We start from the raw sequence: 20,309 nt of genomic DNA, 5'->3' as shown, positions 1-20,309 counted from the left end.
AGCCTGGGCAGCTGAGAGATGGGATGAAACAAACAGTACAGAACTGAATGGGGAAAACCTTGAGTTCAGGTCAGGTCAACACTGCCTGCCTTGTTGCCAGGTCCAGGGACAGAGATATGAGAAGGGAAAGGCCCTAGTCCTCAGAGCCTATATTAGGATTTTGAGTTTGGATCCCTAGTCAGACTGTTACATAAGAAAGCAGCACATGTGGGAAAATGCCTTAGCAACCCATGCTGACCGCAGACATGGTCTGAGGCTGCCCTGACCAAGAAAGGTACAGGACCAGGGGAGTGGGGAGCAGCTCCCACTCAGCTCTGGATAACATCGTGGGTAATGCTGGAGGCTCTGGACAAGGGGCATTGCCCAACGGGAGCCTGATGCATGAGCAGAAGTTGCAAATCCATCCCATTATGACAAATGCCTAGTTTATGGTGGGGAAGCCACACACTGGGTCCTGGGCAGGCAGGAAACTCCAGGATGAGTAAGTCCTTGTCCTGAAAAAACTCACAGTAAAATGCCGAGGTGGCAAGGAAATGCCTCCTCTACTGGGCGTCGCCCCGTGGAGCACTGCCATACGGAGCACTGTGTGAGAAAGCCGGGGACGGACTGATCAAGAATGCTGTGACTGATTAGTGCTGTCTGTCAGAGATCTGCCACAAGTGGGGTGTGATACATGTGCACCATGAATCATGCCTGGGTCAACATGAGGGAAGGCTTGGAGAGACTGGGATAGTGTTCTGGAAAAGAAAGCCAACTCAGAAAAGCACAGTTATCATCTTCAGATACCTAGAAGATGGTCCCGTATACGTGTGCTCTAAGTCATCACACTACAACCAGAGTAGGGACAGGAAGGTGAGGCTGTTATGGGGAAACAGATTTTGCACTATGAGGAGGCACTTTCTAAAGGACAGAGGGCCCAGGAGGGTTCGGCTGGGCTAGACACAGGCATGACGGCTGCTGAGAGAAGACACAAGCTCTCATGGGTGTGACCTTTCGGATTCTATTCAAGCCTGAGAGGATTGTTCCTTCTTTACTCTTCTACTTCACACCCAGTTCTGGATGTGACATCAGACATCGTGTGTATGTGTGTGAGAGACATTTATACTTCATATATATATATATTTTTTGCATCCAGAGAATCGTTATCAACAAGCAAAAAAGAGGAAAATACTCATTCAGCCTAGCTACATGGGAAATGATGTGAGGACTAACACCAGGGCCTTGGCAGAGATGGGGCCTAAGATGCCTTTCTCCGGGAAGGCTGGCAGCACAGAGCCCCAACCTGAGATGATAAACCCATCCTCAGAACAGAAGATCCACCAACACTTGCTGCCCCTTCCCACCCCCGCAATAACCTGCTTTTGAGCACTGGCTCTGCTTTGCACTCACTCACTGGACCACTTAGGCTCCTGGGCCTCAGTTTCTCTCATCCATAAAATGCCAATACCCACTTGCCCTGCCCCCTGCCCCAGGACTACTGGGAGAGTGTCTGGGGAAGACAAGTGAGAAAGGCCTGGTGGGGTCCCACACAGCTACTGTCCCATCCCAGCCCCGCCAAGGTGCTCCACAGGCAGGGGCTGGGGCAGGCAGGTTCAGTGCCCTGAGGACCCATAGCCATCCACCCCCTCCATGCCACACATGTATCACCGTGTGCTATTTCTGGGTGGTGACCACTGATGTCCCTGCTTTGCCAAGCTCCCTTCTCTCCCCCCGCCCCCCTCTTCCTGCCAACACATCACATTCTCAGCTTCCAGGCATTTGCACTGGCTGCTCCCTGCCAGCAACATCCTAACTCCTCCTTGATTCCGCCTCTCCTCCAGATCTCAGTTCCGGCATTACTCCCTCCGAGAAACCTTCCCTGACTGGCTCCCTTGCTGGGTCAACGCCTCATGTTGAGATGTACTACAGCCCTTGCCACCACACTGTTTTACAGGCCTGTTTGCTTTTCTGCCTCTCCCTTTAGGCCCTGAGCCCCCTGAAGGCACTGACTATGTGGTTTCCATTCCTACAACCCTGTCTCCAGCCTGGAAGAGGTGCCCAGGCAAATGTCTCCCGACATTTAGGAGATTGGACCCTGCTTCTGACTTTATCCCAAAAGTGGTACAGGCCCGTAGGGCCTTTCCCCGTGGAAGAAGACCGTGAGGACACAGCAAATAGAAAAGAATCTGTAAGAAGTGACTTGGCAAGCAGAAGACAGAGGCACTGGGACAAGTCGTGACTATTGGCTTCCTCTTCACACCCCCGTACCCGGCCCTGCTCAATTTTTTCCCAACCACCTTTGAAAGCACAATATGGTGACATTTGGGAAGATCTCTGTGAAAGAACACCTACCCAAGTGAAGGTCACCAACCTCCCTGCCCCCACAATGGCACAGCATACGAAGTGGGTGATTAGTGGCTAATAGTCACATTACCAGTGTTTAGTGACGGCTCAAGAACTGGTGGCTCCTACAGTGGCCCAGTCACTGTCCAAAGTCCTTACACCTGCGTCTTATATTTGATCCTCACAAGGAGATGTTTTCATCATCTCCCCTTGTGCTGCTGAGGAAACAGGAGGCTTAGAGAGCTGGGGGACCTGCTCAGTGTCATATAGCAAGTCATGTTCTATCTGCTGAGTGCAAAACCCATAGGTCTCAGTCTCCAGAACCCAACCCTTACAGCATCCAATCTCACAAGGAGTAAAAAATACAAGCTCACCGACAAGTGTGACCACCACACATGTGCCTATCAAGCTTAGAAGCCACTTAGAAAGACAAGTTTGGTCTCCTCCTTCTGCCGGTAGAGTCTGCCTAGAGCGCGCCTCCACAAGGAGCGCATGGAAGAAAATGGATTTTACCTCGACAACTTCTACCCCTCTGGCTGCTGCTGCGCCCCGATGTTTTTGCAGGCATACTCGTCACACCTCCCCAGGTTTTGGGCTGTCCTGCCAAAGGACCCTCTTCCGTTCTCACAAAGAGACCTGTTACATCACCTGCCCCTGAAACAGTCCCTTCCCCTCCCAGGACTGCCACCTCTCTGTAAAAGCTGGAGGCTGTACTAGGCTGGAGATGGTGCAGGTTGCACTGGGTGTACTGCTTCTGCTTGCTTGGTAGTACCTGCCTGTGTTAAGAAGGATTCTGAAGCCTTGTCTAGGCTCAATGGGAGTGCATCAGTGACTGAGGTTGTTTGCTATGGGCCTTGTATGGGAAGTAACTGCAAGTGGAAGGTATGTGTCGTCCCTGGGCAAGAGGATCCACAGGAATGCTTTAGAACTCTATTCCCACAATGCAGAATCATGGTCCTTGACTCCCCACCAAAACCTCCACCCCCTATCCTCCCCTGCAGACCCATCAACAAGAGGGTTTCTTGGGCAATGTTTTAAACCTGGTAAGATGGGAAAGCAACTTTGTTCACAGTCTTCTACCCTTCAAAAGACTGACCAACGAGGAACTTGCAGTAGCTGCAGCCTGTGAGTGAGGGTGGCTGGGTTTCAGCCCAGGGTCCACGCCCAAGTGCTGTATGACCTCAGGCCAATCACATCACTTCTATGTCTCTGCTGCTTCTGTAACATGGGGATCAGGAGTCCTGTTTTCCTTGCATTTAACCTCATTCAAACACTGTGCTTAGGATCATGACTGCAAAGGGAAGTCCATTATCCATCTCATTGATTCTGGGGTAGCCACATAACAGGAAGTATTGTCCCATTTCTCAGAGGAGGAGGCTGAGGCTCAGAGAGTGAGGAGACTTGGCTCAAATCCCACAACAGGTAAGCTGACTAAGGCACTTACGTGGGTCCTATGATTAAGTCCACAGCCTTTCTCATCCTATTATCCCTCCTCCACAGAGGGGCTGTGGCCAGACTCCATGCAGCCACCATGGGCCTGGAAGCAAGGCCACCTCTGTGGAGAAAGTCCTCCCAGGAGCTGATGGGTCTGTTAACAGTTCCTCTGGAACGCAGGCACATAACGCTGCGAGTAGCAGTGTGCATTCGCTGGGAAAATTCATCACCATCTGAACACTTCACTGTTCAGAGACAGCACATAACCCCCTTTCCAAATACATCCTCTTAAGAAGGGCTTGTAGATGAGGCACCTGGAGTTGTTGAATCCAAGAGACAAAGCAGAATGGTGGTTGCCAGGGGTTGGTGGGGAGGGAGAAACAGGGAGCTATTGTTTAATGGGGAAGAGTTTCAGTTTTGCAAATTGAAAAGAGTTCTAGAGATGGAGGTGATGAAACAATGTGAGGGTACTTACTGCCACTGAACTGTACACTTAAAAATAGGTCAGATGATAATTGTTACGTGCATTTTATCCCAAGTTTTTAGTGAGGAGTCTTACTGAGGAATTCCTTGCAAATGAGCCCAGTTATCAAATTGCTATTTTATACCCCAAATCCAAAAGTTACAAAATAAAATATTTAAAACTATGATAAGCATGAATTTTAAACACTTCTGCTCTGAGTTAAATGTGTTTGCGAGCAGGGGCTGATCTATAATTTGCCTGCATTCTCTTTTCTGACATCCAAGAAAGAGAAATAAGGAATTCAAATAGAAAATAGGAAACATCAAAGGTCTGTAAGAACAGTGATGGGTGTATTGGTATTAGAACCTTGGAAAGGAGTTGGATGGGAGAGTGGGTGAAGATAAAAGGTTTAAACTAAAAAAGAATTAACTATAGAAAATATGGGGGGGAAAGTCATTCTAATCTCATTGCCTGGACACAAATACTATTATATCATTCTATACCAAAACTTTTTAAACTGTGATCATTTTATGATTCTTTTTTTTTTTTAATTTTTAATTAATTTTTACTTATTTATGGATAGTCACAGAGAGAGAGAGAGAGAGAGAGAGAGAGAGAGAGAGAGAGAGGCAGAGACAGAGACACAGGCAGAGGGAGAAGCAGGCTCCATGCACCGGGAGGCTGACGTGGGATTTGATCCTGGGTCTCCAGGATCGCGCCCTGGGCCAAAGGCAGGCGCCAAACCGCTGTGCCACCCAGGGATCCCAACTGTGATCATTTTAGAATTGCAACCTTGCTATAAAGAAATAGAAACTTCTGCTTTGGCCTTCTTACAGAGAAGTAGTGGGGAGGGTAGAAAGAACAGTGGATCAAGACTTCAAATCATGATTAAGCTGTGTGACTCTGGGCAAGTCACTTAAGCTCTCTGTTCCATCCCCTCTAAAAACAGCAATAATAACCTGCAACAAACTGCCAACAGAAGCAACATAGCTTCATGAACTGTGAGGCAGTATGAGGAAGTGAGCAATAAATAGGGAGTGCTAATGAAGCCTTTTTTTTGATGACTTAGGATCAGTATGAAAACCAATCAGAAGTATTTGGGAGTTCTGATGTTAATTTTAAAACCCAAAACACCTTTTAATACACCGACACCTCTGGCTCCTTCAGGGCAAAGTTTTTTTGCTTCAGAGGAAACAAGGTCACTGGGATGATAAAGCCCCGCCTGACCTTGCAGACCACTCCAGACTGAACAGAACCTCTTCTGGTTCCCTCAATATGCTAAACATTTTTCACCCAGGGGTCCTGATCCCTGCTGTTCTTGGCCTGCCCCTTGACAGCTTCCTGCCCACTGGCCACCTCACCATCCCTGACATGCCCTCCCCATCCTCTCAGAATAGGTCCCCCTCAGCCTGTTTCCTTCAGAGTTCTCAGCACCAGCAGGCAGTATCTCACATATTCATCACCTGCTGGCATGGGGACTTCCAGTTGATGGAAGCTCCCTGAGGAAAGAGACCAAGTCTGTCTTGTTCCCTCCCCTGTCCTGGCTTGGCACTGGCACTCTGAGCACAGGAATGGTTGGCCATTTGGAAAGAGAAGTGGTGGCTGTTTGGAGGTTGGGGCAGACTGGGATGAACCCAAACCCTACTCCCTACTGCCCCTGCTTTGAGGAAATTACGGGGCAGCAGGAGCAGAGCGAGCTGGCTTTTAAAGGTGCTGTCAGACAAACCCCGCTCCTCCTACCCCACCCTGGCTCAGAACCATCCCTAGGCAGGCAGGCAGGCAGGTCCAGATGGCTACCACCACTCCCCTGTGCAGAGCAATACTATGCAAGAAAGTTCCAGGAGAGGGTGGAATTCACAAATATATTCACAGCACACTCAGTAATGTGCCCCAGCAGGAAACCCACCCAAGGAGTGATGACCCTTCAGAGACAAACCCTGGCTCTGAATGCCTGGCCCTGAGTGCTGATGGACTCTAATGGCCCTCAACAAGCATTCTTCCTTGATCTTGGCTCTCTTGGCCCCTGGGCAGCCAACGCCTGCCATCCCTCCCTGACCCACAGTGCCTTCCTCTCCCCTACCCCGGGTGTGCCCATACCCTAGGGTGTCTTCCCCTCAAAATCTCCATCCACCTGGGTCCTGCCCAGCTTTTGAGGTTTTGAAGGTCATCTCTTCTCTAAAGCCTACCTTGATTCACTCCAGAGTCCCCATCATAGCCCTGCACTTGACAAACAATAACTTGATGTCCCTCCAAACACCCCAACCAGTCCACTTCCATCCTTCCAGGCATGGGACATGGATAGTCTTCAGTTATTTCAAGTCTTCTCTCTCCCTTGGATACCAATAGCAGCAACAGCTCCCATTTTTTAGCGGTTCCTCTGTATTACAGACTGTGTTCAGTGCGTTACACACACTTTGCTCTGGTCTTCATGCTGATGCTGATTTCAGGTAATGTTATCATCTCTATTTTGCAAGTGAAGAAACTGAGGCCTAGAGAGGTTAAGGAACTTGCCCAAGGTCTCACAGCTCTTGGTGGTGGCCAAGGATCTAAACCCCAACAGTTTGTCACTAGAGCTAAGCTCTTGACTATAGGTCTGCGAGATCTCTAAGGTGTGGGTATTCCTCCCTGCTCACCCAGTGCCTGCCTCAGCCTTACAGTTAGGCTATAAATGCCAGTTTTCTGCATTCCACAAGAGCGGCAAGGCCAGGTGCGGATCATTGATTCAGTCATTTACCAAGGATCACCTGATCGATTACCCACCCTGGGCTCAGTGTGTGCCCTTAGCGAGCAGTCTTGAGCCAAAACGACTCTGTGTCTGGGGACCTTGTGATTGTGCAGACAAGAGAGGTACACAGAAATTGTATTTGTTGAAGCAAAAAAATTGAGACTGTATCTACTTTGGCAAGTCTGAGAATTTTCTTAGAAAAAGCACAGAGAAACAGGAACTTAAGACCCCCACTAGTTAGATAACAGCTAATCTTTGAAATACACAGACCAACCAAATCAGGTGTTAAGATCCTCGCTATCTTCCAAGGGACCAAAACTGATTCAACAGAACAGCAGAGCTAGAAGGAACTTCTCCTGCCAAGAAACAAATGGGGACTCTGGAGCCCAGAGCTGGAGAGGAATCTTGTTGGAGCCACCTAAAAACTCGGGAAGCTGTGGCTCCTTCTCCTCCAACCCCTGTCCAACTTCTTGGGACTGGGACCAGAACAAAGGGCATTAAGGCTTTCAGGCCACCTGGGTCCTTAAGAAACCGCCAAGAGTTGAGGTAAGTGCCCACCCTACCGTGACCGAAGGTTTAGAGGTCTTGCCAGTGGAGACAGGGCCCTAGCTCTTACCTTCAGGGAGAGTGGAAATGTTCTGTGAAAGCTGGTTTGGGGAAGCGAGGATATCTTTCCCAGGCCAGCAGAGGCCCAGCTCAGCCCTGGCCCGGAAGGACAGAGGTTTAAAAGGCAGTGGCTTCTCACCTGGGGCCACACCCCGGTGAGGCTGACTTTCACCAGGGAACCTGTCCGACTGGCCGTCTCCCAGACAGCGGCAGGCCAAAACACCACCCCAGTCTGTAGCCTGGCGCCTCCCCCGCGGGGCCCTACTGGGCCCCGCCCCTGCCAGGCCTCCGGAGCAAGAGGGAGAAGAGGCCTGCCCCCTGATGTGAGGCCAGCTCGGCCTGGGTCTCTCAGGGCCAATCCCAGCCTGGGCTGGGACTGAAGCAGCTGCTTCCTGCTTTGCCTTTCTCTTTCACTTTGGTTTTTAACCCCAAAGTGAAACTGAAGACTGCGACGATGTGGGAAACCTAGTGAGAGGTAAGGCTTAGGAGGGCTGAACACCTGGCTTCCAATCCCGGTAAGGCTGCCTGCTCACCTAGGAGGAGGCCCTCAGTTTTCCATTGATAAAATGGGAAGGAGGAACTAGGATAATGATTTTAAACTAGTAATTTTGAACTAGAAAAATGATAGAACTTCCTCTTCCTCATCCCTACCACAGCTGAAAGCTGAAAGGGAGCTGCAGAAATGCCCTGTGGGGGACCCCAGAGGGCCTTCCCATTAACTTGGAGGAGGAGACAAAAGTAGCCTCAGTGTGGGGACCTTCCTGGCCTCCCTAACTACCTCTTCTTCACCTATTATCTAATCACCTTGACCCTGAGCGGGCCCTGGAGTTCCAGCATCCTAGGGCAAAGCAAATGCATCCTAGGCATGAGTCTGACTCTGTCCTGGCACAGCAAGTGGAGACACCCACCAACGGATGCCACCAAATTCCTAATCAGAGCGCAGACCAGGCCATCTACTAAGACTGGAGGTAGCCCACCCAGGACTGGTCCAAAGATCAGACTCAAACTCCAGGGTGGGATGCTTCGGTGGCTCAATGGTTGATCATCTGCCTTTGGCTCAGGTCGTGATCCCGGAGTCTTAGGATCAAGTCTGGCACCCACTTCTCCCTCTGCCTCTCTCTCTCTCTCTCTCTCTCTCTCATGAATAAATAAAACCTAAAAAAAAAAAAAAAAAAAAAAGAAAGAAAGAAAAACACCCTCCAGAGGTCTTTGCCTCTCTCTCTCTCTCATGAATAAATAAAACCTTTAAAAAAAAAAAAAAGGAAAAAGAAAAAAAAAAAAAAACCCTCCAGGGTACCTGGCATAGTGTCTAGCTAAAACCATATAATCTATTTTATGGGGGTTCCCCATTGGCTGGTTTACCAAATCTTCCCACTAGCCTGGTGATATAAGAAATGCATGGATGAACCTCTCCACTTTTCAGATGAAAAAAAATGAGGCTCGAGGAAGGGTAGGGACATAGTGGCCCAGCCTGCACTGGGATGCAGGAGCTCAGTAAATATTTGCTGAATGAAGGAGTTCACTGGCCCAGCTGCTGCCAAGCAGATGCAGCCCAAGCCAGAGAAATGCAGGAAGGAGGACACAGCATGGGAGGGGGGGATGCCTCTCCCTGGGGACCAAGTCATCAACAGGTCCCCAGGACCTGTAACAGAGTCCCCTCTGCCCAATTCTGGCCCCACTCATTACCCTGCTAGCCCATTTCTTCCCTTCATTCCTTACTTCCCCTCATCTGCACCATACTCTGGAAATACCTCATTGGCTGAGGACTGCTGAGTAACACTGGCCAACTCCCTTCCCATCTGGGCTGAATTAGAATAGTCTGGTTCTTAACCAAGGAAATGAATTTGAATCCAGGGGATGCAGGGTGCTTTTTAAAAAAATACACACTTTCGGGATGCAAAAGAAGGCAATTCAAAATACCTAACAAAATTTTAGGTGCACAGACTCTCTGTAACAATTTCACTTGCAGGAATGGCTCCCACAGCTCCACAGGCACACCCGCATACACACAGGTGGGGGGAAGGTGCTTGCTGTGGCACTGCTCACAGCAGCGAGACTAGAAACAACCTAAATGCCCTCCAGGAGAGAGCTGGATGACAACTGGTGGTCCATCCGTCATGGGACTGTCACACAGTCATGGAAAAGGAGGCCATGGACCTGTCTGCGTCAACAGAGACAGACTTGTAAAGAAGACAAAGTACAGAACGGTAGGCTGAAAAAAAAAAAAAGAACGGTAGGCTGTAGGTAGAGAATATGCCATCGTTTGTGTAATAAAAGGTGATGTTATTAAAAAAAAAAAAGGTGATGTTATTGACATAGCTGCCTACATATGAAGAGTATTTCTGGAAGGAAACATCAAGACTGTTCATAGTGATTATCTAGGAGTGGAGGGTGGGAGAGTTAAATTTTTCACTGGGCATTTTTTCTACAAAGTTTGAAATGTTTAACCACATACATGTATTGCTTCAATAGAAATGTAATTTCTACACATAAAAATAACTCCAGCAAAATGCTCTCGGAGAAAGCATTCTCTATGTCTCAGGGATCAAAGTCCCTGGGGCAGGGCCCAGGCATCTGGAGTTTGAAGTTTCCTCAAAAGCTGCTGGTCTACCCTTGTAGAACAGGTGGCCAGCCTCTGAGAGTAGATGGAGGCAGCCTGGACACTCCAGGGCTCTGGGCAGGGGAGAAAACATCAGAGACGACTTGGGAAAAACTTGGCCTTAAGGCATAGGCAGGATTTGAAGAGGGCTTTGAATGTGGAACAGGTTCAGTTAAGAGTTCCTACAGGGAGCAGTGGGGAAATTTTGCCAGGCTGGTAAGACACGGAAAGAGGAAGGATTGTTTCTCTCAATATGAGATCCTGGCAAGTACCTACCTCTTTTACACTTGGTTCCCACTCATGGGACCTAAGAGGGGGTAGGCCAGAAATCTGAGGATCTGTCTTTATGTCATCTCATTTAGTACTGGAGGAAAGAGAGGGTCCCCAGCTCAGCACATGGCCACAGGGCTCCACACCTGGGCAGAGTGTAAACAAATATTTGGAGGCTAGAGAAAATTCAGGCCAGGATCTTAAGTATAGCAGCCCTCAGGTGACTTCCCTCCCGCCTCCCTCCCCAACACACTACTGAAGGAGCAGAGGGCCTTTTCTTGAGATGCCTTTACTTCACCTTGATAATGATTAAATCATTACTGAAGACCTCTTTTGTCACTTTTGAAGTTCAGTTTGCAGAGACTTGTTGCCTGGACTTGCTTTACCATGATGCTCTAAGCTGAGGGCTCACAAGTTACAACAGTCTAGATCTAAGCCACAGGCCCAAACTACAGGGCTCTGCAGCGGAAAGAGCCCAGTGTGCAAGTCAGGGGTGCTGCGGTAGATCCTGGCTATACCTTAATGATACTGTGAACTTTGGGAGGTAAGTCTCTAAGACTGCTCTGCTTGAACTGTAGTGCCAGGGCCAGCTCATTGCCTGGCACTCAGCAGGCACTTCAGTATTTGTTGAATAAACAAGTAGCTCAGCCAGTGAATTCCAGAGTGACCTTGCTCAAGTCACTTTCTGGAAAATGAGGATGATGTCCATAATAGTCAAACTGTGGAAGGAGCCTCAGTGTCCATCGAAAGATGAATGGAAAGAAGATGTGGTATATGTATACAATGGAATATTACTCAGCCATTAGAAATGACAAATACCTACTATTTGCTTCGACGTGGAGGGACCTGGAGGGTATTATGCTGAGTGAAATAAGTCAATCGGAAAAGGACAAACATTATATGGTCTCATTCATTTGGGGAATATAAAAATTAGTGAAAGGGAATAAAGGGAAAGGAGATAAAATGAGTGAAAATATCAGTGAGGGAGACAAAACACGAGAGACATCTAACTCTGGGAAATGAACCAAAGGGTAGTGGAAGGGGAAGTGGGTGGGGGGTCAGGGTGACTGGGTGATGGGCACTGAGAGGGGCACTTGGCGGGATGAGCATTGGGTGTTATGCTCTATGTTGGCAAATTGAACTCCAATTAAAAAAAAAAAGAAAATCAGGATGACAAGCATAGTAATGACTTCCCAGAGTTGTATAAGATCTAATAAGATAAGGAGGATGAAAGTGCTTTGCAAATCAAAAACAGGCTAAGCAAATACTGAGGATTCAGAACCAATGTGTTGAAAACAATATTAAAAAAAAATGAATATATGGGGGCCCCTGGGTGGCTTGGTGATTCAGCGTCTGCCTTTGGCTTAGGTTGTGATCCCTGGGTCCCAGGATTGAGTCCCACATCAGGCTCCCCATAGGGAGCCTGCTTCTCCCTCTGCCTATGTCTCTGCCTCTCTCTCTGTGTCTCTCATGAATAAATACATAAAATCTTTAAAAAATTTTAAAAATGAATATACGTCCGAATGGTCAAATTTATGTGAAAGCATGGGGCAAATGGCCTTACTACACTTAACAGGCCACTCTAGTCCACTGTTACTATGTCTGAATGGTATTTTCTCAGGCTGTCTGTTCGAAAAGAGCACAAAAATCCCTCATTAAAACCTTTGTCTAGATTTTGGTATGAAAAAGATGGGTGCAGTTACAATCATATCTTGCATACACTGGGGTCAGAGAACATCTGCCGAAGTAGACTGGCATATGGATCCTGGGGGTGTTTACTGGATGTAAGGAGAGGGATGGTTGAACAGAGCTCAGAGGCTGTGCCTACCACGCGGCTGCTCTGCTTCATGACCCAAGGCCCAGCCCAAGGGGACATATAAAGGAGAATGATTTGCCAAGCCATCAATTTCTGTCCTTTTTTTTTTTTAAGCCACCAATTTCTGAGATGTACCCTGGGACCAGCCCTTGCTGCCTCCCATAGAAGCCTCTCAGTAAGCACCAGTTCCCTTTCCCTTCTCTCTGCCCAGTAGATATCCCTGGCTACCACCTGGGAAAGGGAAACTGGGCTCCATCACCTGGCTCTCCAGTGCCAAAAGCATCTTGGGACAAGTCCCTTCCTACCTTTGTGGGTGGCTGATTCCTCTGGATGGGTGAGGGAACACCCTCTCTGGTGGCAGCTAGCTGAGAATCCCAATGGACCCAGTCATGGGTGTGCCCACTTGGACTAGACACAATGACTCTGAATACTGCTCATAGCCTGGTGAATAAAACTGATGATGTGAAAGCCCCTCACTTCCTTGACTCTCCTACCTTGAAGAATTCTAAACTGGCACCCGGTCCTGACTTTCCAGATCTTTGGAAAGTAAGGGCGTGTAGGCTTTAAGGGATGTATCTGTGTGCCCCCAATTCAAGGGGCAAGAAGGCTCAGATTCCTAGGATCCTAATAGTGAGAGAGTTTCCAAGAAGCAGAGCTGAACTGTGGGAAGAGTCAGGATTTGCAGTCAGCCCTGGGTCTAAGCCACATTTTTCTTATCTGTAAAAGGGGGATAGTAAGTCCATTTGCCTCTTGCTTGGTGTAAGGATTTCTGACAGCATCCGTGGAGGCCCTGGCACAGAGCAGGTGTGCAAGCAATTTTCTTAGACTGTATTTCTTCCTCCAAAGTAGTAACATTCGACATCTTTCCCTCTGGCCCATCAAGCCCCTGAATGGGCTCTCCTGAAGGAGCACAACACCCTCTGCTACCCCAACTGTCCTTTCCCACCCCATGGGCTCCACCCAAACCCCACCCTCTTCTTTCATCTGAATGCTTGTGAAGCTTCTCCTGTCCATTTTCATTCATTCCAATTCACCCAGCCTGATACACCTTCTTAGAAAAAAAATATCCTCCAGTTGTGTCACCCATTCTAAAACCTTCCATAGCCCCCCAAAGCCTCTGCTTCTCAGCTGATATGAATTCAATGTTGCCCACAACTTCCTGGCCCCTCCCAGATTTTCCATCCAGAGCACTGATGCATCAGCAAAACTAATCTACTCACTGTTTCCCTAAATACATGCTTACCTTCCAGGCTCCGCATCTCTGCCTTTGCACAAACCATTCCCTAGAATGTCAGCCTCACCCTCTGTCTCTGCAAATCCAGCCCCCTTCAAGAGGGCTCTTGTTTCCTCTGGCACACACTCACTTCTTCCTTCTCAAACAATGCTTTTCCTCAGCAGACGCTTAATTACAGACTGTCACACAGTCTCTCATAATTGTAGGCCTTGTCTCCCTTGTTAGACCATAAGTTCCCAGGGGCAGAGGCCTCATCTGTTCTTTCCCATCCTCTCAGAGCTTGGCCCACAGCTGGGGGGCAGGCCTCAGAAAGTGCTTTCCAAGCCCAACTGGCTCCAGGCTGAGCCAAGTCTAGCTCCAAACACTTGGGACCACTTCTCCTGTCCCATGATGAAACTTCACTGACCAAATCACACTTTGCTCTTCCTACTCTCCGCTGGGTGTCCCAGGCCAGTGATACAGAGAAATGGAGACCCAGTAGGCAAGCAGGGCTATGATTCTTGCCCGGCTGTGGCATGGTCTTTGGGATCCTAGGCACGTACTTGTCCTTCCCCTTACCTGGGCCTGCTTCCTCACTGTGAAACAGGAAACAATCATCTTTTAGCTGTAGAATACGAATATTATTTGCTTTTAAGGTAGTCTTGACGAGTGGGTGGGTGAGGAACTAGGACTCAACACAGGTTGAGGGAAACCCGGCAATCTGAGAGGCACTCAGACTGCATACCTCATCAACCTCATTAAATTCCTGTTGACAACTGGATTGCATTCCTGCCCAGGTGTTCAATTCCACAGCTCTACCCTGGCCAGGTCTGACAGTGTCTATTGCCAGGGCTAAGCAAGGAAAGGGTAACTTGCTTCTGGAAACAACCAATCCTGCCCAAAACAAAGATGAGGAGGAGCCAGATTCCTCATGTGTGAAATGAGGAAAGTATTGGTATCTGCGTCACGGGGTTGCTGCAATAATACAGTGAGATAATGCCATAAACCACTTAGCACAAACCCTGACACCTGGTAAATGGCAGTGTAGCATAAAGGTTCCCATTTCTCAAGGGGCCTTCACTACATGAGTTCTCATCCTCATGGCAACCTGTGAGGAAGGGATTTCCATCCCAATAGGTCAGAATAAAATTGAGTTGCAGAAAGTTGATCAATCCAAGATCATGCAGTGGGGACAAGCCAAGCTGGGAAACAATCCCAGGAAACTCTCAGTTCAGCTTTTCCCAGAGTGCACCCCCCAGGTTCTTGGTTTTGGACTCCTCCAGAGGGCTGAACTTGTAAAGTTGATTCCTGCCCCAGACCTGCCAAAGGAGACTCTCTGGGATGGAGCCTAGGAACTTAAACTTTATAAAGATAAGGAACCTACATCTTATATACATTAGGAAACTGAAGTGCAGTGACCACTTTTCATCAAGTGTGGGCCTGGGACAGAATTCATAAGTCTGTTTGACTCTAGAGCAGCAATCAGAGACTTCCTGGAGGAGGTGGCAGCATTTGACAATGTGGGTCTCAAAGGGAAGAAAGGGTACAAAGGGGGAGGGTACAGCACAAATTATGGCTTAGAGTGGGAAGGGGCAGGCAACAGCTGTTCAGGGTAGCTCATGCTCCCAAATCCCCAGGGAGCCACCACTGCAGCCTTTCCCTAAAAGTCCAGGAAGAGACACTTCTGAGCCAATCTGAGCTTTTGGGAGAGGGGCCTGCCATGCTGTTGCCTCCGACAAGCAGGTCTCTGGCCCTCTGGGTGTGTCTGGTTGCTGCTCAGGATGAGAAAGCCAGGGAAGATGTGACTCAGTCTCTGCCCAGCCTCCAGCTAGTCCTGTTGAAGTCTGAGATGAGCTCAGAGGCAATGTCAAGCAAACTCTCCCTGCAGAAGAGATGCCAGACCCAGAGAAGGAGGAGGCCTGAGGGGCAGGCTACCAGGCAGAAACAATAAATTTAGAGCACAGCTATTGGCGAAGAAAAGTCCAGAGGTCTGGGCTCAAGCCCACCCCGATGCTGCCATGCTGCGGGACTCTGAACTGGTCCCTGTGCCTCTCTGGGCCCCCTATTCTTCATCCACCTGTGAAGCAGAGAGAATGCCAGTGCTTCCTCCCAGGACCATGAGCAACAATGGTCAGGAAAGCGCCTGACAGATTACACAATGGCTCATATGGCAAGTGAGAGATTAGAGGATTACTCCTATTATTTATTAGAACAGTCAGGTGCTTTCCTTGTTACCTGAACCTCAACACCAGGGGGTTGGCGGGTGGGGCGGGGCGAGGAGAAGCTGGGTCTCTGTCTTGTTCCCACAAAGAAAAAAGTGATCCAGATATTATTGGGAGATGAAAATTCAGATTTATTAAGTGCCTACTGTATAATAGGTATTTTTTAAAATATATAATCTCAATCTTCACCACAATCCTGTATGTAAACATGATTATCTTGAGTCCCAATGAGGAAACTTGAAGTTCAAATAAAGTAACTTGCCCAAATTACACAGGGAATGAGCGATGGAGACCAATTCTACTCTCTGTAACAGTTTGCATGAAAGGGAGGAACATGCCTGGTATACAGGCCCAACTAAAGCACTACCTCCTCCTGGAAGCTTTTCTGAACCCTCTGCCCAGACAGGATCTCTCTCCTGCGAAACCCCACAGCATATGATCAGGACACATCCTGTAGCATTCACACATTCTCCCCCTTGTTCTGTGATCAAGCACACTTTTAACAGGTAAGATGAGCTGTAGATACAAATAGGTAGCCATTGAATTACCTTAGAATCCTCAAATGTCAGAACTGGAAGCACCTAACAGGCCATGCTATCCAACTCACTCATTTTTCAGAGAGAAAAATACAGAGAGAGAGGCTTGTCTGAAGCCACATTGCATCTTAGCACTGCCAGGAATAGAACCTGGCGTTCTGCCTCACAGAATTTCTTTAGGGATTCTATGATTTCAGAATCAGTTTTAGGACAAAGATTATTATTCCCATTTTACAGATAAGGAAGCTGAAACCCAGAGAAGGTGGCCTCCCTGAGAGTGGGAAAGATGTGGGGACCAGCATCCCGATCTCCTGGTTCCAGGCCAAGGGCCAAGGACCAAGCCCCTCTCTCTCCTCAATTGCAAGTCATCCGTGTAGTGTGTCAAGCACAGGACCCAAAGTAATAGGTAAAATGGATGTTGGAAATTGTCATTATACACCAGTGGGCAAGTGACACTAGCCTGACAGTGACCTACCTCCTCAGAGGCAGTGCCATGGAAGAGGACCAAGTCCTTGCTTTACCCTCTGTAGGTCCCTGGCTCTATGGGCCTCATCCATAAGACAAGGGTGCTACAACAGTTGATCTCTTCTCCTGCTCCGAAGTTCTAGGACATCCTAGGCTCCTTGACAGCAGACCTCCAACTGTGTGTGGAGCCTCTCCCGGCTGCTGTCTTTGTCTTTGTTTCCCCACTCTACGGGGAAGCAGGAAAAGCAGCAGAGGCTCACAGCCACAAACTGACTTTTTTCCCAAGTGCCACTGGCCATGCAGGGTCCACCCTCAAACAACAATGGGATGGAACATGGAAAATCCAACTGTCTCCCAGCACAGACATCCAGCTATGCACACCTGCCTATCTTTACAAACTAACAAAGAGAAACCAGGAATTGGCATAGATAAGGGACAGCTTGCTCCCTGCCCCGGTGGAAAGGCAGGTGTATTCCTGAAAAATCAGGTGGTAATGGAGCCAAGGGTAAAGAACTCTGGATGGGGTCCTGGGGCTGGACCCCTGTCCTAGCTCTGCCATCAACTAGCTGTGTACCCTGGGCAAGCTGCTTTCCCTCTGTGGGCTCAGTTTAAAGACACAGTGACACTTCACAAAGCATGCCTACAGACGTTTCATTTGATCTTCATGACAAATGGTGAGATTAGTACAATTATCCCCTTTTTACAAATGGAAAAACTGAGGCTTATGGAGGTTGAGGCTCTCACACAGCTTGAGGCTGGCAGAATGAAGGCCCAGAGTTCTTAGCCCATCAAAGGAAATACTCAAGTGTGTCAGATTAAGAACAACTCCTCTTTCCCCTCATCCTGACTGAGAGTCTCAGCAAGACCAAGGCAGCACAGTCCCTTGTTCACCTGCCCAGTCTGCTGGCCTGCAAAGTTCTGGCCACACACCCTACAGCCCAGCTGCCTAGGCGGCCGCACCCCCCTGCAAAATTTCATTACTCAAGTTGGCAAGAACGCAGCCCCCACCCCCAGCCGGGTCTAAATAAACGCCCAAGTGATATCACATCCTGCCAGCTCCAAAATAGCCCAGGCCTGCCCACAAGCGATCACAAAGTGCCAGGCCATGCAGGACCAAGCGGGCAGGACATCCAGCCCGTGGCACCCTCCACACACTCAAGCAACTAAAGCAGAAGCCTCAGAGCAAGAAGGCCCCCCCACTCCCACCTCTGCCAGACAGGCCTGGCCCCTCCCTCCTTGCCCCTTTGTTGGGAGGGTCCAGAGCCTCCTGCCCCAGCGCCAGCCCTAGCCCCAGCGCCAACCCCATGGAGCCTCGCCGCGGCCAGCCTGCGGGCGGACTCCGGCCAGACCCGGACACCCCACCACTCACATTGCTTCAAGAGCTCCAGACACAAAGCCATGAGGGCCGGAGGGGGGTCAGAGACCCAGAGACCGGCAAAGACAGAAAAGGGGAAAGGGAGAGACAAGGGAGCAGAGAGCAGGGGAGACAGGGGGCAGGGGCAGAGAAAGCAAGGGGGCCAAGAGCCCTGGGGAAAGGAGCAGGCTCAAAAGGGGGCCTTCAGCACAAGAGCCACTCAGTGGTGAGACCACTGAGGCAGATGTGAGGGCTGAGGCAGGGAGAGCAAAGCAGGGGAGCCCGACCCCCAGAAGCGGGGGTGGGGGGGCACGGAGGCCTGAGAGAGAACAAGGAGCGACAGCCACAGAGACAAACCAAGGGAAAGCAGGGAGGGGTGAAGTCTGGGAGCTGGGAGCTTTAGGGGGTCCCGAGGAGAGAGACCCCAAGGGATCTCCGAGGTCCCAGCGCGAATGGGGGGCCCCGCGGGGGAAAACCCCGAGGAAATGAGGGCTAAGAGAGGGGCAAGACCACAGGGATTTGAGGATACAGATGGAAGGGAGGACCCCCCACAGGCTGTGCGGAAGCTCAGAGGGGCGACGTGAGGGAGTGACGGGGTGTTGAAGGCAAGGCCCCCAAAGACGTGGGGGCGCCGTGAGGGGGAGTCCCGAGGGCCCGGGCCGCCCAGAAAAGGAGGCTCTGAGGGATGAGAGGAGCGCTTGGAGGGGGACCCGAGATCGGGGAGCGAGGGAGGGGCTGAGGCACCGCGAGGGCAGAGACAAAGAGACAGCGAGCCGGGGAGAGACAAAGCGGACGGAGCGGGGAGACCAGCCCGAAGGCTGGCAGCCGGACAGAAGGACGGAAGCGCGAGCGGGCGGGGGGACGAACGGACGGACAGACGGGGAGGAGGGCGGGGGCAGGGCCGGGCGGGGGCGGCGCCCGTCTCCTCGCGGGGCCGCGGCTGCTCCGGGCGGCGCTGGGCGGGCCCCAGCCGTCCGGGCTGAGGAGGCGGCGGCGACGGCGTGGACCGGACAGACGGACGGAGTGACGGACGAGGCTGGCGGCAGCTGCGGCCAGCGGCGGGCACTCACCCTCCTCCCTCACGCGGCCCGGCCCGAGGCTCCGGTTTTGTACGCCCGAGGGGCGGGGCCTCCGTGTTAAAGCCCCGCGCCGGCCCCGCCCTGCCCCGCCCCCCGCGTCAGCCGCGCGCGCGCGCCTCCCGGGACTCCCGGGGCGGGCGGGGACGCGCGCAGCCCGCTCGGCACGTGGCCCGGCGCGCGCGCGCGGCTAGGCCGGGTGCGCAGGCGCTCGGCGCGCTCCGCTGCCCACGCCCAGGCCGACCGACCGGGAGAGGGAGCGCGCGCCCACGTCGGCACGCGCATGCCTGAGCCCCGGGGCTCCGCCCCTCGAGCCGCCCCGCCAAACCGGTTCCAGCTGGAAAGGGACGCATGCTCCGTAGCGGGGCGGAGCGGAGCGGGTTCGCACTAGTTGGCCGTGGCGACCCCTCGCTGTCACCGCGGGAAACTGAGGGCCACAACAAGGAACCTGAGCTGGTCTTCTCAACGCTGCAGGGTCAAATTAGGCCTCAATTCTCGCGGCGCCCCCAGGTCCCCATTTCTCTTGTTGAGCCCCCCACTCGTCTCGTCCTGGCCTCCCCTCTCCAGGCTGTCCTTACCGGAGGTCTCCCTTGCAGGCCCCACTGTCCCTGTCCTGCCTTGCTGGGTGATTGAGGCACGTCCCTTGCCTTCTCTGCGCATCTCTTTAATAAACGTAAAATGACGAAGGGAATCCTAATAAGTGTTTCTGATACCATTGTAGCGATTTTTGTATAAAAGCATAATAATGACAAAAGAAGATGAGGATTATTGGGCCATTTTGATCCCAGCCACGGTGCTAAGCACTTTCAAAGTATTAACTTAGTCTGTCCTACTCATCGTCACGGTGCTCCACCCGTGCTATTCACGTAGCATTCATCTTTAAATTGACTTAGAAAAATTCGAGAAACTCCTAAGGACGAGCCAGGCTCAGTCTTGCTCGGGCCCAGCCACACGGAACCCTGCTCCAAGGCGCCAGGCATCCTCCGGCTCAGGACTCCTCCCTGCGAGGCATACCTCCACGGCTTCCTCCAAGGCTTTGCTTAAGTATGTTTCTCAACCAGGTCTACCCTATCCTGTTTGTGCTGCAAACACCCTTCCCCTTGCTCTGGGCTATTTTCCAATGAACCATATGCTTATATGTGTTGTTTATCATTCTGTCTGCTTCCCCCACCCCAACAGAATGTCCTTTCCATGAAAGCGGGGGTGGG

The 20,309-nt window shown here is 50.7% G+C and overlaps 1 protein-coding gene across 8 annotated transcripts in view; it reads right to left on the bottom strand.

Moving 5' to 3' along the window:
- The window catches only part of DLGAP4 (DLG associated protein 4), a 194,950-nt gene that overhangs the window by 46,988 nt on the left and 127,653 nt on the right, over positions 1 to 20,309 (bottom strand). Inside the window, exon 1 of one of the 8 annotated variants that reach the window (XM_072800879.1) lies at positions 19,096 to 19,131. The exons of 4 other annotated variants lie outside the window; for them this stretch is intronic. Coding sequence is in view for 2 of the 4 variants with exons in the window: in XM_072800875.1 (XP_072656976.1) it covers positions 2,836 to 2,890 (55 nt within the window). In the remaining 2 variants the exon portion in view is untranslated. Of the gene's footprint in view, positions 1 to 2,835; positions 2,957 to 18,040; positions 18,910 to 19,095; positions 19,132 to 20,309 lie in introns of those variants that run through there. 3 more of the 8 variants (XM_072800877.1, XM_072800878.1, XM_072800875.1) reach the window with 3 other exon arrangements.

The sequence above is a fragment of the Canis lupus genome, chromosome 26 (assembly GCF_048164855.1).
Source record: "Canis lupus baileyi chromosome 26, mCanLup2.hap1, whole genome shotgun sequence".
Lineage (NCBI taxonomy): Eukaryota > Metazoa > Chordata > Mammalia > Carnivora > Canidae > Canis > Canis lupus.
This window is presented reverse-complemented; position numbering and strand designations above follow the sequence as displayed.